Source organism: Notechis scutatus, chromosome 3, assembly GCF_049901735.1.
Source record: "Notechis scutatus isolate UNSWTSFEM ecotype Mainland chromosome 3, rNotScu1.2, whole genome shotgun sequence".
Taxonomy (NCBI): Eukaryota; Metazoa; Chordata; class Lepidosauria; order Squamata; family Elapidae; genus Notechis; species Notechis scutatus.
This window is the reverse complement of record NC_142011.1, coordinates 149033455-149048912: the sequence shown is the minus strand read 5'-3', so window position 1 is coordinate 149048912 and position 15458 is coordinate 149033455. Positions and strand designations below refer to the sequence as shown.

Genomic DNA, 15458 nt, shown 5'->3' with positions numbered 1-15458 from the left:
TCATCTGCCAAGTACTGCTGCCTTCTACCATCTGGGAAGGCATGGAGTAGAAAAATGGAGATAATCCTAATTCCATTAGGCCATATATTTTTTCTTATTTTATTCCAACTATTTTAGTGTATTTAAAAAAACCAGGAAATGCACTTGACATTACCCATAAAATAATATTTGACCAGGAATGGTACGGGAATTGAATATACATATATTAATTGCATCCACACACACTCTTTATAAAATGCTACAGTGTAAAAGTATTGTATAGGCTTGTTTGTATCCCGCTTTCTTTACCTTCTTTGATGGATACCTCTTTCCTAACTATTGTCCATTGTAACTATTTTAAATTAGAGAAGACTCCGTGCTGTTCATCCAAAAACTTGTTCTTCTGTTAACCCCTGTACAATAGATTTAACATTTTCCTAGATTTTACGCCATGAAGGTAAGCCTTCAGCAATGCAACCATTATCCAATAATGTTTCTTTCCTGGGATATATACATGCTATTGACAAGTGTGACTGTGGCTGTTAGAAGAAATGTAATTTTAGACCTCTTCAGATATATATATCAATTTGCCCTAAATATGCCTTTTTCCATGTATGAGACCGTGAATCTCCCTGTAATGCACACCAATCTTTTCTATGACTTCTTTGGGGGAATGAATAAGGGTATCTACATAGGAAAGTAACATTGTCCACAAAGAAACAGAGGTATAGTGTGTAAATCGAGGGTGGCAAAATGTGAGTCTGATCTGCTCCTGGAAACAATTTCAGGAGTTGGTAAGTGTGTGAAAAAGGTTGAAAGTGCTCTTCCATGTATGAATTTTGCTGCCATTTCTTCTCATAATGACTGACATTCTGTGTGGGTTTTTGGCTGAGGGTAATCTTTGAGTCATTTCCTGCTTTCTGTGTAAGTCAAAATATTCTGTGCAAACAGTGTATAAGCAATTATGCCTCAGTAATTTAGAATAGTATCTACAATGGGTTTAGATGGAACACCAAGCAGGAAAGAGAAAAAAACCCTGTTTTATTTGTGCTGCTCCACACCTGGATATTAATGGGCATATTTTGGTAAATAATAGACGTATAATAGGTGTTGAATGTACTAATGGTGTTTAACATGAAAAAAAGAAGAGGCACCAAATGTCATGGAGCTACTTCTGTAGCAGCTGGAGTAATATTGTATGTCCTTTGTCAACATTGTCATTTAACTAGTAGAGGAACATTGGAGTTCAGTTGGGAATAGAGCCATGCTCATTAACGGAGCTTTTCCGGATCTCAATGTATATGTTAGGGGAGTGACATCGCCTGGAGCATTTGCCTCCGGAGGGGAGAGGAAGGAAGCAAACATTATATGTAGAGGAAGTGAGGGGACGCCTTGCCTTTTTGCTTCAATCACTCAAGAATTCTTAAAAAGCAACTGAAGCCGAAGGCATGTTGAAACTTGAGGCAGAGTTGATAACAAAAAAATGACACGCAAACGGTGGGAACAGTGGAAATGGCAGTATATTGTTTGTAGCGGATTCATGGCCACCACCTTTATGAATACTTGGGATTGTTATAACTCTCATTCAGACTTTTTGGAGAAATTGTGTATATGCAAGCGTGCAGTATCACATGCACATGGAAAAGAAAGGATAGAAAATGTAAGTCCAATTGGTCCAAGAACTAGCTGTTATGACTCTGTGTTGAGTTGCTCAATAGAATAATGCACCTTTTCACAAGGATCATGGAAAATTGTGTGTGCTTCAGAAAGAATAACAGCATGGCTCAGAGAAAAACTGCAGCATGTTGAATTTTGCCCTCTTTTTTTGCTCATTCTTCCTCCTTTTATTGGTCAGCAATGTAGCTCAGCAGTACAGAATCTCACAACATAAATGTGTTCATTACCACAAAGGTGAGAGGACTTCAACATGGAAAAAGAGGGTGAAATTAGATTATATGCTGTGTTAAAGCACAATTGATTTCCACTAAGTTTAGTATATTAAAAACACATAATTACTCAAATTTAGCTCAGCAGATGAAATTTAGCAAATGTAAAAAAAAAAAAAAGATTCAACATTCACATCAGTATTTAAAAGCACTTCCCTCTCTTGTGCATTTTATAAATTGGAGTCAACTTCTTGTAGTAAATAACTCATTTAAAAATAAAAAAGATAGATGCCATTTTTGGCAAGAAGAGAATTGATAAGAAAAGATAGCAGAGCAATATTGTGCAATATTGAACAATATTTATATTGTTTTGTTTGATGTAGAGTAGCAAAAGAATAAAGGGGAGATAGGGTTGTGATGGTTGTTTTATTCTATGGAATCTGTTAGACTTATCTGTGGAAGTCTTTTCTTCTCACCAGTCATATATTATACGTAGGATTGGCCACTTTTCTGGTGGTTGGAAGCCTACTGCATTTTGAACCAATTTTAACTTCCAGGTGGTAGCTATAGTTCCATGATAGAACACAATGATAGCTCTACGAAGAGCACATTGCAATAATTCAATCAGAGGTGAGCAGGGCATGAATAACTGTCTGAAGGCCCTCTTGAACAAGGGAAGGGTAACTGATGCACAAGATGAACCTGTGCAAAGACCCTCCTGGCCACAACTGCCACTGACTCATAGCTATTGTTCTTTGTAGCTGTGAGTCCAGAAAAAAAACCAAGTTGCACACCAGTCTTGAATCGGGAAGCTGTTGTCTTTTGCACAACCTCCCCAAATTCAACAGAAAAGGATGCAACGCTGACCTTTTGAAGAAGGGTTTTCCTTCAAAGCTGGTGGGAGCAACCCTTCTCTCCGTGAGCATGAAAGCGCTATATGGATCCATCCTATGGTCACCTTCCAGGCTGCCTTAACACCCCAGGAGGATCCAGATGGTCAAACTAACAAAATTGAGGACTTTGTCTTTTTCCTTGAGTGTAATAAAAACCGATGTTTTGAGGGTACCAAGAAAGGTTACTTGGATAATTTCCATTCTCTTTGCTCAATTCAGAAAGAGTCTGCCAAGAGCAGTTTGTAGCTTTGCTGGGGGTGCAAGATGAATCACTGCATTCTTCTTTATCCCAGCATATCCCTGTCTTCTTTAATGAACTTCCATGGCCGAGGGTGGACTTAAACCCAGAACTAATTGATCCTAATCTGTTCTTGAATGGCTAAATGACACTAGCTCTTAGCCATCTTTGAAATGGTTAAGATAGGCTTTGATTCCAAAGAAAACTAGTATAATCACTGGATCATGAAAGGGATTCCGCTTACTAATAAATTAATTTGTGTCTATGTGCAATATCTCATGTCTTTTCTTGTTCTTTTTTTATCTTTTTGCAGAACATTATAACTATGCATCTTCAAATATAAACTCAACTTTGCCTCTAAATGTGGCCCATTCTTCACTGCCAACTCCATGTCACGGTCTTCAAACGTCTATTCCAGTCATTCCAAATGTCTCATCAGCTAACCATCTATCAGGTTATGGAGGGCATGCTGACAACAGCACTGCTGGATATTATTTGCCTCCAAGTGTCCGACCTAATGGCGTGCCAGCCTTAGAAAGTCCTAGAATTGAAATAACCTACTTAGGACTACATCAAAACAACAACCAGTTCTTCCATGAAGCGGAAGTTGATGAATCCACCCAAAACACCAAGAGATCGCCTTCTACTGCTACTTTGAATTTACCAAACATTGAGGCTTACAGGGACCCATCTTGTCTGAGCCCAGCCAGTAGCCTGTCTTCCAGAAGTTGCAATTCAGAAGCATCTTCCTATGAATCAAATTATTCCTATCCTTATACTTCACCCCAGACATCTCCTTGGCAATCGCCGTGCGTATCACCCAAAACCAATGAAACTGAGGAGAGGTATCAGCGAAGTTTAGTTCCCTGCACACTCCTTAATTCACCTCGACATTCTCCTTCCACATCTCCCAGAACAAGTATTACTGAAGAAAACTGGCTGAGCTCTCACAACTCCAGACCATCCTCTCCCTGTAATAAGAGAAAATACAGTTTGAATGGCAGGCAGACATCCTACTCTCCACATCACTCCCCCACCCCTTCTCCCCAGAATTCTCCAAGGGTCAGTGTGACTGATGAGACATGGCTGGGAAACACTAACCAATATACCAGTTCAGCCATTGTTGCAGCAATCAATGCCCTCACTACTGACAGCACAATAGATATGAATGATGGGATTCCTATCAAGTCCAGGAAAACTGCAGCAGATCACACTCCCTCCATGGCACTCAAGACGGAACCTAGTGGAGATGATCAGGGGACCATATCACCGATTACCGATTTATCACCAGAAGAGTTTCCTGGGTTCCAGCACATCAGGAAAGGAAGCTTCTGTGATCAGTATCTTTCAGTTCCACAGCACCCCTATCAGTGGGCCAAATCAAAGCCTTTGTCCCCAACATCATACATGAGGTACAGTTTCGTTAGATGTAATCTTGAAAAGAAAAGTCTTATTTTCTCTTTTGCTTTACCTCCTTTGGCAATAATGCCTTTGTTTTTAGTACTTCAAACACGGTAGTCATAGACAATTAGAATGATTTTTATAGTGTTATGTTTTTGCTTTTGTTACATGGTATGCTACGATTCATTTGGTTGGTAAAAGCAAATTCAAACCAATTTCTCTAGATTCTTAGTATCCGTTTATTTCCTATCTGGGATTTTAAAAAATCCCAAATCAAAACAGTTGCTTTTACAAACTTGAAAATAGATGGTGAATGCTTGATTACAAGGGGAATATAGCATGCAATCTAAAATAGAATTGCAGTAATAGTACAGGCTTACTTTTAGCTTTTCTTGTGATACTTGTTCCTATTGTAACAGTTTGAAAGCAAAAAAAAAGGAAATATTTCATTTCTGTTTTAATTGTTACTGATTTGCATGGGTTATGTTTGTATTCGTCTTTTTATAGTATGTTGGGCTGGTTTATAAAAGTGGGTGATTTTGTTTCAAAATAATCCTTATCAGCCCTTAGCTGATACGTTTAGCTGATTTAGTTTTATACCAATGTAAAACATTAAAACAATAAATAGTAGCATTAAACTTGATTTAAAACTGACAAAGATGAAGAGGAAGGGAGCAAGGTGTTCATAAGAAGGAGATGAGATCTATTTAACTTATTTACTGTCTCCAGCATGACATTCCCCTATTGGGGCCACTGTCCAATTGGCAGAGCTAGGTCTTCAGGCCCTTTCAGAAGACTAAAAGGATGGGGGTGCAGATCTCACTTAGGGGAGTGGGAAAGGCATGATGTCCCAGAGGGTGGGAACCACAGCAGAAAAAGCTATTCTCCTGGATCTTGCCAGCTGGAATTTCTTGACCAATGGGGCTTGCAGCATGCCCCTTCTGCTGGCACGGGTGGGGCGGATTAATCCCACTGAGGTGAGATAGTCTGTCAGATAATCTGGATCCATGCCATGAAGGGCTTTAAAGGTAAAAACCAATACCTTGAATTAGACCCCAAAGCAAACTGGTAACCAGTGCAGCTCATGAAACAGTGGTGTAACATGGACCCCAAGAATTATCTGCGCAGCTGAATTCTGTGTGAGCTGTAACTTCCAAATACTCTTTGAAGGTAGCTCCATGTAGAGTGTGTTGCAATAGTCGAATCATGAGATGACTATGGCTTGATTGACTTAGCTTAGGGACTCTCAATCCAGGAAAGGGCACAACTGGTACAATACACAAAATTGCGCAAAGGCTCTCCTAGCCAGGACTGTCCCCTGCCCTTAGAGCAAGAATCACGAGTCTAGGAGAACCTCCCAAGTTGCACACTGGTATGTCTGGGACAGTGCAATGCCATCCAGAACTAAAGACATTAATGTCCCAGAGCCCAAAGGTGCATGTATCCAAAGCCACTTGGCCTTACCAGGGTTCAGCAGAAGTCTGTTGTCCCCTATCCAGATCCCTACAGCCCCCAGGCATTGCGAGAGGGCAGTGGCAGCATCACTGGTGATTGTTTCAAAATAATTTTATTTGACTTCTTTCTTTCCTAGTATGAGTTTTATACATAATCATTAAAATAAGATAATTCTGGCCTGCAGTCCTACATTGAGTTATCTACAGGGTGTGGTCAAAAGAATCAAGAAGGTTACAATGGTACAGTTGAAGCGCCACCTGCTTTTTATATACATTGCCACTACCTGGACGTTTTTTTAACCATACCCATTAGTCATTCTTGCCTACATTCAAAAAAGTCATAGCATAAAAGTATGGTAGGAAGAAATGAAAAGGGAAGAGATGAAAGAGCAAATGAGGCACCAAGTTTTAAATCTGAAATAAAAATGATTCAAGGAGAGGAGGAACTGGATAAAATTAGCCTTTCTGCAGAGCTCATGGAATCCTACTCTCCATCTCCTCCAGTGTAATGTGAGCAATAATATAATAATAGAAAGATAACATGCAAAATAAAAGAAAAATTAAAACACAGACCTTAACACTATGTTGCTGTGTATGTTGTCTTGGTTTTTGGTGTTCTGTTTGTGTATATAATGTCCAACTCCCTGAAGACATATTAACATAACAACATGCATACACACAGCTGTAACTTTTACTCCATGAAGCTCATGTCTTATGTCTACTATTTCAGACATTGTTTTGCAATTTTGCAAGCGGAGAAAGGTAGCAGCATTTTGAACTTTCTTTCTTTCTTTTTTTGCATGTGATAATAAAGGACAGTGGTCCTTTGTTGTATGCAAAGTTATCATGCTGTTCTATGTTTTTGAACACTAGTCAAGAGTCCAATAGCAGTTACATGTTGTAAATTCTCTTGTACGCTTGAGAAAAAAGAAGTGGTAGAAATGTCTGAAAGTAAACAAAATTAATTGTGGCTTTGAGATAGCCCAATTTTTTGATACCCCCAGTGATGAGACAATTGCTTTCAATGCCCTGAAAAGCTTTGGTCCAAAGGCAGGACTGTTGAAGTAGCCCTGTCTCCAGTGGCAGTCAAAACATTGGTGCTGGAGATTTGATTTTCTAGAGAAAAACTGTACAAGAGAAAAAGATTAAGAAAACTTTGTTTTTCTGTGATTCTGGTCTTTAGTGTGGAGCTGTAACTTTTCAGCAATTGTCTTGCACAATTAGCATTTGCTCAATTACCTTTATGCAGGACTGCCATATTCATTCACCTTTCTATCTGTTCTAATGATGTTATGTCCCTTCTTGCATCCATCAATCTAAGGTTCCTATAATCAGATTATAATTTGATTAAATATGTATGTATGTATTGCTGCTGGGTGTCCATGGGTGAAGGTTAAAAAAGTAAAAATGGTTGGTGCAATGAAAGTCTTTGCAAACACATCCCTTTAATGTGTGTTCCATACATGTAAAAAAGAGCTGGAACTTTGATCATGTTGATACATCAGTGATCTTAACATTTCTGCACACTCCCTCCAGATGCCCTTATGCAGCAGAGCTGAGACATTATGATACCATGTAATGTGGGTGACATTAAGGTTTCCATGAGGCATAGAGTTTTATATTTTTGGAAAGGCTGGTTCCTTTTTTCAGGTGCATAAATCCTGCTGGAAGAATATTTCTGTTGTTTGCTTTTATCTGAAAAAAAGCAGGAGATCACACATCTGTGATTTGGTGAATTGTTATAGAGGTGTGATTACTAGGTTTTAAGGCCTCAGAAAGGGAATGCATCCAACTCAAGTTTAATGTATCAGACAATGCAATCTATTTTTATCTCATCCTTTTGAAGTGTACATGAGTCTGTCTAAAACTGGCATGTGATCTATTTAAGATAGGAGTAAACATTCAGAACATAGCATTTCAAATAAGTGAACAATTATTGGATATATAAATATTTTTTTCTTCCTGCAAATCTCATAGTACCAGTCCATTCCCATGCCTTATAGGTGCAGAGTATATGGGCAATAATATATAATATGTGTATCAATATGGTGGTATCTGTAGTGCCAAAATGTGAGGAAATGTATATATCTAACATTTGCTTAGGTTATAAAGCTTAAGATTGGGTTTAAAGAGTTTTAAGCCACTTCCCCCAAATTTACATTAGTTGAAAAAAATAAGGTTTGCACATGTATTTTAAACATCAGGAAAAATTGTATGAACACATAAATCTTTTATCATTCACTAATTTACAGAAAAAAGTTTTTCTTTTGTTGTTTTAAATACCACATGGAATTAAAATGAAAACAGCAATACCCAGAGTGATAATGACAATAATTGCATTCCAGTATTATGCATATAATATTTTTCCACTGGTTTGCTTTTGTGTAAAAAATGTGTTTCCTGATATTTTTTTTCAATATGTTTCCATGTGTTCTCATTAACTTGTGCTCCAGGACATCTGGAAGCTACTGTAAAAGTCTGATTTTACCAATCTGATGCCCTGAACCTAGTTTCCTGTAACCCATGAATGCCTTTCATTTTATGTATGTAAAAAAGCTGAAGTGAGATGTCAGCACAGTCATAAGATGCAGGCTTGAAATTTAGTATTTTAAATATCCTAGCAAAAGGTAGCCATTTGTCATAGTATATTTGGAATCACTCCCTGCTCCTGGATTATTTTAAGTGTCTGTTCTGTTTCAAAGTCTAGGTTGAGTTCCAACAAATAATACAGATTCCGATATCCACCCTGTCATGAGGTTTATTTGCCAAAACTATTATATTACCTCCTTTGTCTTTTCCAGAAAAAAAACTTTAAAAGGTTATTGGAAAATTCCTAAATTAATAGTTTTTTTTTAACATAGATCCTATGATGGTATGAATAATTAATTTAGCCAATATTATTTGACAACAGCTATCTTTATTCAAAGAGAGTTCGCTGTTGAATATAAGATTATAGATCATTACAAATGCCTCATTCCCAATCACTTAGTAAAATTAGTGCTACTTGCACTTTATTCATGGATAAGTGACATACAAGCATTTATTCCTGATATAATGGGAGGAGAACACTTTTATGGGAGCCAAAAGTCAGCAACTGAGCCAACTAACTCATTTTATTTGTTATGAAAGGTTATTCCTCTATATAACATATGTTAGTCAGATAAAGAGCTACCAGATTTTACTTTTAATTCCTTAAGTAATCGACTGAGTGCATCTATAATTAGTTTAAAATAGAAAGTTTTTAAAAAATTAAACAAACTGCAGGGTTGCAGGGTTTCAAGCAAGTTCACCATGTTAGTTACAACATAATGTTTTCTGAGATGTTAACTGAGCACAACTATGGTTTTCAAAAAATAGAAGTTTCATAGTCACTCTGTAGTCCCTCAGTTATACGAAAGTGGCTTCAGTATTACGACCTGGGAAGACTACCAACTGTAGTCAGTCACTGCAATCTGAAAAACGTAAAGAAGGAACTGCCACCTAATTCTTCAGAGCCATAATAATCTGTGGATTCTCATTGCACATTTGGCATTTACATTCTGGTTCTGGATAAATCCCAAACATCTGGGTGCTGTTTTTGCACAAAGACCCACAGTTAAAGCCTTGTACGTAGATGTATTTTCTGTGCATTTAATGTTCTGCTCTGTTTGCAATCAGGTAGCCTTTTATCTTGTATGCCAAGTTTTAGCATGTAAAAAATGTTTACAGCAGAACCAGGAGTTCATAAGGGAAGTATTGATACAAGCAGATTAATAGCCATGTGAATCCTGCTGCTTCCAGCAAAATGGAATAACCAATCTAAACTTCTCCATCTATGATGGAAAATACTCTTGAGGCAAATGATTATAGTTTAGTGAAACAAAAGAGAAGCCGAAATATTTCAATAAGTTGTTCTTAGCTTTTGTTTAACTACCTTTGACACAGGATTGTTCAATATAAGAGAAGAAGTAATTACAAGAGTTTTATATGCCTCAGAACTCTTAGTACAAACTGTATAATACAGAATGATAACTACAATCTTACAACCGAGCACAAGTTCTTGGAATTGCATGGTCTTTTTTCTCTTCTTTTTCGATTCAACAGATTAAAAATAAAAATGCCTTCCCTTGCCTATAATTTTCAATCTTCTATTGAATCAAAAGGCAGACCATGATTTACAGTTTGGAAAGGCAACAACAAGTTCAGGATGATAATGTTGATAAATCTCAAGTTCAACTAAGAAAAATAAGCAAAGAAAACCACCATTCAATTAAAAAAAAAACTGGACCTGGAAATTTACTTTGAATGCCAGAGCTGGAGCGCTGGCCTTTGATCTGGAACATGGATACATGTAAGAAATGCCAGAGTTCTAGATTCAAAAGGGTAACATGTGACTTGGGGTGCACATGGCCATGCACCTGCCAGAAGTAATTTAAAGCAGCTGCATTTTTCCTGGTCTTACATGTGATGCACAAAACTAGGAAAGATGCATTTGGTTAAAAATGTTCACAGCAGGTGCGATATGTATGCCCAAATCACATTTTATCTTTTTGATTCAGATTTTTCCATCATCATACATATATACATATAAGTAAAAAGAGTTTGGAAACAAACCTAATAAACGAATGAAGGTAAGAGAAAAGAAGAAATTTTTTTAACTAAATTTAAATAATGTAAATCAACACTATTCTCTATACATCTTCGTATCTTTGTTCTTAAAAACCTTGCTCCACTATGTCCATAGCCATTTCAGGAAGGTACTTTTTTCACCTTCATCTCTTTTTGAAGATCTCATCGGCGGCATCCAACCACCACATTCCAAAGTTTCTCCTTTCTCACTCTTCACACAATTATTTTGTAATTCAATTCTCTATTACCAAACCATCACAACATACTTTTTTATGCTGGTCACTTGTCTGTGTATTCAGTCCACTTATTTTCAGTATCCATCCATTCTGGACCCCATTGCTTTGTGTTTCACTGCAGACACTCCTGAAGTAATCTTATTCCTGCTGCATTCAATTTACTTTTATCTTTTTTCTTGACATAGCCAGTTCTTGCTTCCATGTAATGAAGTAGCTAGAAATTATTGTTCTTTCCCTTGTATAATTTGGCAGGAAGGTGGAATTTTGTCACTTACTGTTAAATAACTGGGGCTTGAAATCTGGGACTTGGCTGTCTTTTGCAAACAATACAGAGATCTACCAATAAATATAAATCTTTCTTTCGCTCACTCCTTGTTTAGAGCCACTAGTAGAAGGATTCATACTAAGTTACACTGGGTCATGTTTAGCGATGGGATCTGACCAGTATAACTACTGGTTCTGTTGCTCTGTGTTGCACGTGCGAGTCTCACTAGTCCTGCAAGTGCAATTTACGACCTGCTGAGCTACCCAGACAGCTGAGCGCGCTGCGTGCAAGTGCGCAGCAGTTGGAAAAGCCCTTTTCAACCGCAGCTGTGTCACGCAAAGCAGCTGCGGTTGAAAAAGCAGGAAATAAAGGTCAGGTAAGAGCCGGGCGGGCGGGTGGGCCAAAACAGCAGCAGACATAGAACCGGTTCTATGTATGCTCTCTGTTTGCTGCTGTTCAGAACTACTGGTTCTACAAAGGTGGACAGAACCGTAGAATCCCACCCCTGGTCATGTTCTTATCAACCATGAGTCTGAAACTGAGTCCCCAAAAACCTCTGTTGAAAAGGATGTAGGTTTTTTTTTTACAAATTGTTTGGTTCTTAACATATAGTATATTAGAATATCGAATATATCCCTCTGATTTTTCTTTTGAAGAATCTGATGTATAATATACAAGCTTTATTATTTTCATTATTGTGTTTGTCATTAAAGTACATTTGTTTTATAATTAAAAATATTGGTGCTTTTTAAACTTCCAGGAAGCTTTATAACTCATGAATTTCTTCACAGAATTAACTTGTAGTTGAGATCCATAGTATTTATTTCTATAAGAATAGGTATAAATGCAGTTGTAGTAATAACCATTTATTAACACTATTTTCTATGGAATATTAAGCCTGATTTTTCTGGTGACCTATAGATCTATTGATTCATAAGCTCAGCCTTATATTCTTTTCTCAATGCAAGGGCTGGATTACAGTAAAAGAAAGAATAAACTGAAATGTCAGTGAGTAGGTGCAAGCTATATTTTTCTTACTCATTGAAGAAATGAGGAGATACCTCTCCCCACATTGTTGAAAACAAGGTAAATTTATTCCAGAATCCAAAGATACTCCTGCAGTTACACAATGTATGTTAATTTAAAAATAGATGCTGATACATTCAGTAGTATAACAAGACCAGTGTAGAAACCAGTAAAATACTCTTACATGAATCTTCACATTAGATTGATATTTAGTTCAATAGATGGTAGGGTTTTGACTAGGCATTTTACATTGCTTATTTTGTGGAATGGAGTGGTTTAGTAGTGTTTTTAATTTTGATTGGAGACCAGTTTATTTTATTTCTCAGGCTTTATTAGATATCTATAAGAAATAAACCTTCCAACACTTCTTTGAATATTGCTTCTGTTTTGCATAGTATTGTGAGATCAGCTGTTCAAATCTTCTTGTTTACATTGAGAAGATGGACTGACTGGTATGTTTTTTACAAAAATCTCTTATATGTTGCTGTTCAGAATATGCCTTCTTTTCATATTCAGTTGCATCATCTACAACAAATGCAGTACCATTGGTACTGAATCACATTGATGTGCTCAGCATGTGTTCACTTTTCATGGTTGCAATAAATTGGCCATATGCCTGTTCTCTCTATACTTTCATGGGGACATTTACCTGCTTGTTTTGCTCTGAAGTTCTTCTGCCACATTTTCATTAGATGATAAACAGTCAGCAGAATGGCCTGATCCCACTGGGTAAAATGTGCACCTTGTCTGCCAGAAGGTTCAACAATGAGAACTACTTTCATGTGCCTGAAATAATTATAGCTGGGGTTATTTATTGTTTGATGTTGCACACAAGCAATTGTTTGTGGCTACCCGCCCCCCAATTTTCCTATCTCATCAATTTATTATACTATCATTATATTATTGGCATTTTTTGGCTATGCAGTAGTGGCTATCTGTGTTCTGTTTAATTTAATTTACATCTATTTATTTGGGGCCTTCTCCTTCTCTCCTGTCAGAAAACTTGTAATATCATAAATACTGGATGATGATTAACACAATTTATAATGCATCTTGCAGGTTTTTCTTAATAAACAGCATCTGAATTATATACTGAGCTGAATTAAATAAAAATCTTCCAAAGCTCCTGAACAACTAGAAAACCCACATTTTCCTTAGCAAAAGTCAGTAGGACACTGCAGTCAATTCCAATACATGAGTTTCAGTCACATTTGCTTCATGCATATATTGTATCTTAGAATGTATTCTTAAAATACCTTATTGGGCTGGGCTGGGCTGGGCTTCATCTTCAAAGGAAAAAAAAATTTCATGAGCACAGAGCCTCCAAACCCAAATGCTGCATATAACCATAATACTTAGGGGTGGGGAGAAAGTCATGTAGGGTCAACTGATAGGCCTCTAAAAGATTTGTAGGAAAAGAGTGAAGCTGTCTCACTCCCAGCTGTTTGACATATACCAATAATAAAGTGACATTATGTCTTGTCCTTAATTATAGTGCTGAAACCAGGAAAGCTTCATAATAAACCAAAGTGAACATTTGTGGAGAAGAACTGAATTCTATTCACTTCTCATAATTCAGATCTAATGTCCAGTTCTTGGACTCACCCTAGTCATTTCATTCTAACTGAATGTCTTCTGCATTTGTCTCCAGATGATGCGTTTTAGCCTTCTTATGAAAACAAAGATGGGCAATTGTGAAGTCTGCCCTTCCCTGAAGGATACCTGTTGAAACCAATGAAGTTTAACTTAGTCATTTTGGGCCCAATTAATTCCAGTGGAACTACTCCAGATATGATTACTAATTTAGTGTTGTTATTCATCCATGCTTACATTAGAATTTTAATTAAATATGAACTGTGTGGATGCTTTCTACAAAATCAGCAACTCTCCTTTTAATCAAGGTTTCTGGTACTGTTCTGAGATCTAAACAGAGATAATTATGTCTGTATATACGTGTGTGTGGGCATAGACTTACATGTATACACAGATTTGTAAGGTTAGTTTTCATTTTAATCTTTTCTTTCTCTTAAAATTTAAAGCACTTGACCATTTTGTTGTTTGATGGATTAGTGCTTTTAAAGAAAGAAATATCATCCACAACATAGATACATACATACGTACGTACGTACATTTATTTATTTATTTATTTATTTCTCCAAGGGGTGGAGGGGGGAGGAGAAAAACCCATCTTATATATGAAGTGGCTAAAGAATAGAAGCCTCTGTTTCATAATATACAGTGATCATCACTAGAGATATACAACTGCTTTATATTATGTAAATTATTCTGCAGTCAAGTGGGGTCTCTCTAGATAATTATCCAGGAATGTTTCAAATGATGGCATATGTAACAAAGCATTGCATGGAGTGGGATAAATCTTTGTAATTTTCCAGTTACGCTTGAAGAAGCCTACATCAGTCACCTATATGCAGGCTACTAAATACCACATTCCCATGGGCCATGGGGGGAATGCAGTCGTGAATTTCATTGAAAAAGGAAAGAGTGCAGAAAAGATTTTGCTATAGACAGACACCATAGCAATCAGGAGCTTGAAGAACAGGAAGGCTTGCGTGCAGTGAATACAAAACCTTTGACCTATAAAACCTGAAAAAACTGGGTGGGGGATTTTATTATACAAGAATTGCTGATTCTGATAGGAGATTGCTTTTTTCTTGAATTCTTCTTAGGGTATGAGTCAAAATATTTCTGTGATAAGAGACCAATTGTTTCCTAGTTGTGGCTTCTTGGTTATGGGATATATTTTCTACTCCATATGGTTGGTATCTTTATTGATACTGTTCATGGCTATCTATGCAGATTTTGAAAAAAAACTGAAGATATTTTAACTATGGTACCTGATCTCTCCGGGCTGAATAAGGAGATGCTCAAATGTCCGTGAATCCATCTTCCTCCAATCTTGACATAACATGGTTCTTGCTAGCAGATAGACATATGTTTACGCTTGAATAAATGCACATAGAAACAATATTCAGATCTTGATCAATGAGGCAATTTGGGAACAGCATGTAAGATTGACCTGTGCTTAGAACAGCCAGTGAAAAATCCAACTAATATTCTAAAGCATTTTGTTGTGTATATTCACTGTTAGCCACAGTGAATATACACAAGATATATAGATGGCATCTTCTGTGAAAGCTCTCTAGTCTTGCACTACTGTATAGTATCTTGAAAATAATGTAAAATTAATATGGAGAATATGTGGCCCTTCAGATGTTGGTGCTATCAACAACTACCAATGTTCTCCACCATTGACATGTTTTTTGGTTAAAACCATTGTGAGTTCTAGGTCAGCTATAACTGGAAAACTGAAGACTTGTACCCATCCACTCACATCCAACCTGTGTGTCTTCTGTCTGACCCTCACCTTGCAAGTTGTATATTCTTGCCTGGTAATAAACAAAGTGATAGTGTTAATGGAAACAGACCTTTTGTTGGGTCAATTTGTGGGGCT

At 37.0% G+C, this 15458-nt stretch overlaps 1 protein-coding gene across 4 annotated transcripts in view; it reads left to right on the top strand.

The window, feature by feature from the left end:
- Positions 1 to 15458, top strand: part of NFATC1 (nuclear factor of activated T cells 1) — a 143940-nt gene that overhangs the window by 16995 nt on the left and 111487 nt on the right. For all 4 annotated transcript variants that reach the window (XM_087961445.1, XM_026669931.2, XM_026669933.2 and 1 more), the window contains exon 2: positions 3310 to 4408. In XM_087961445.1, the coding sequence (XP_087817571.1) occupies positions 3310 to 4408 (1099 nt within the window). The remainder of the gene's footprint in view (positions 1 to 3309; positions 4409 to 15458) is intronic.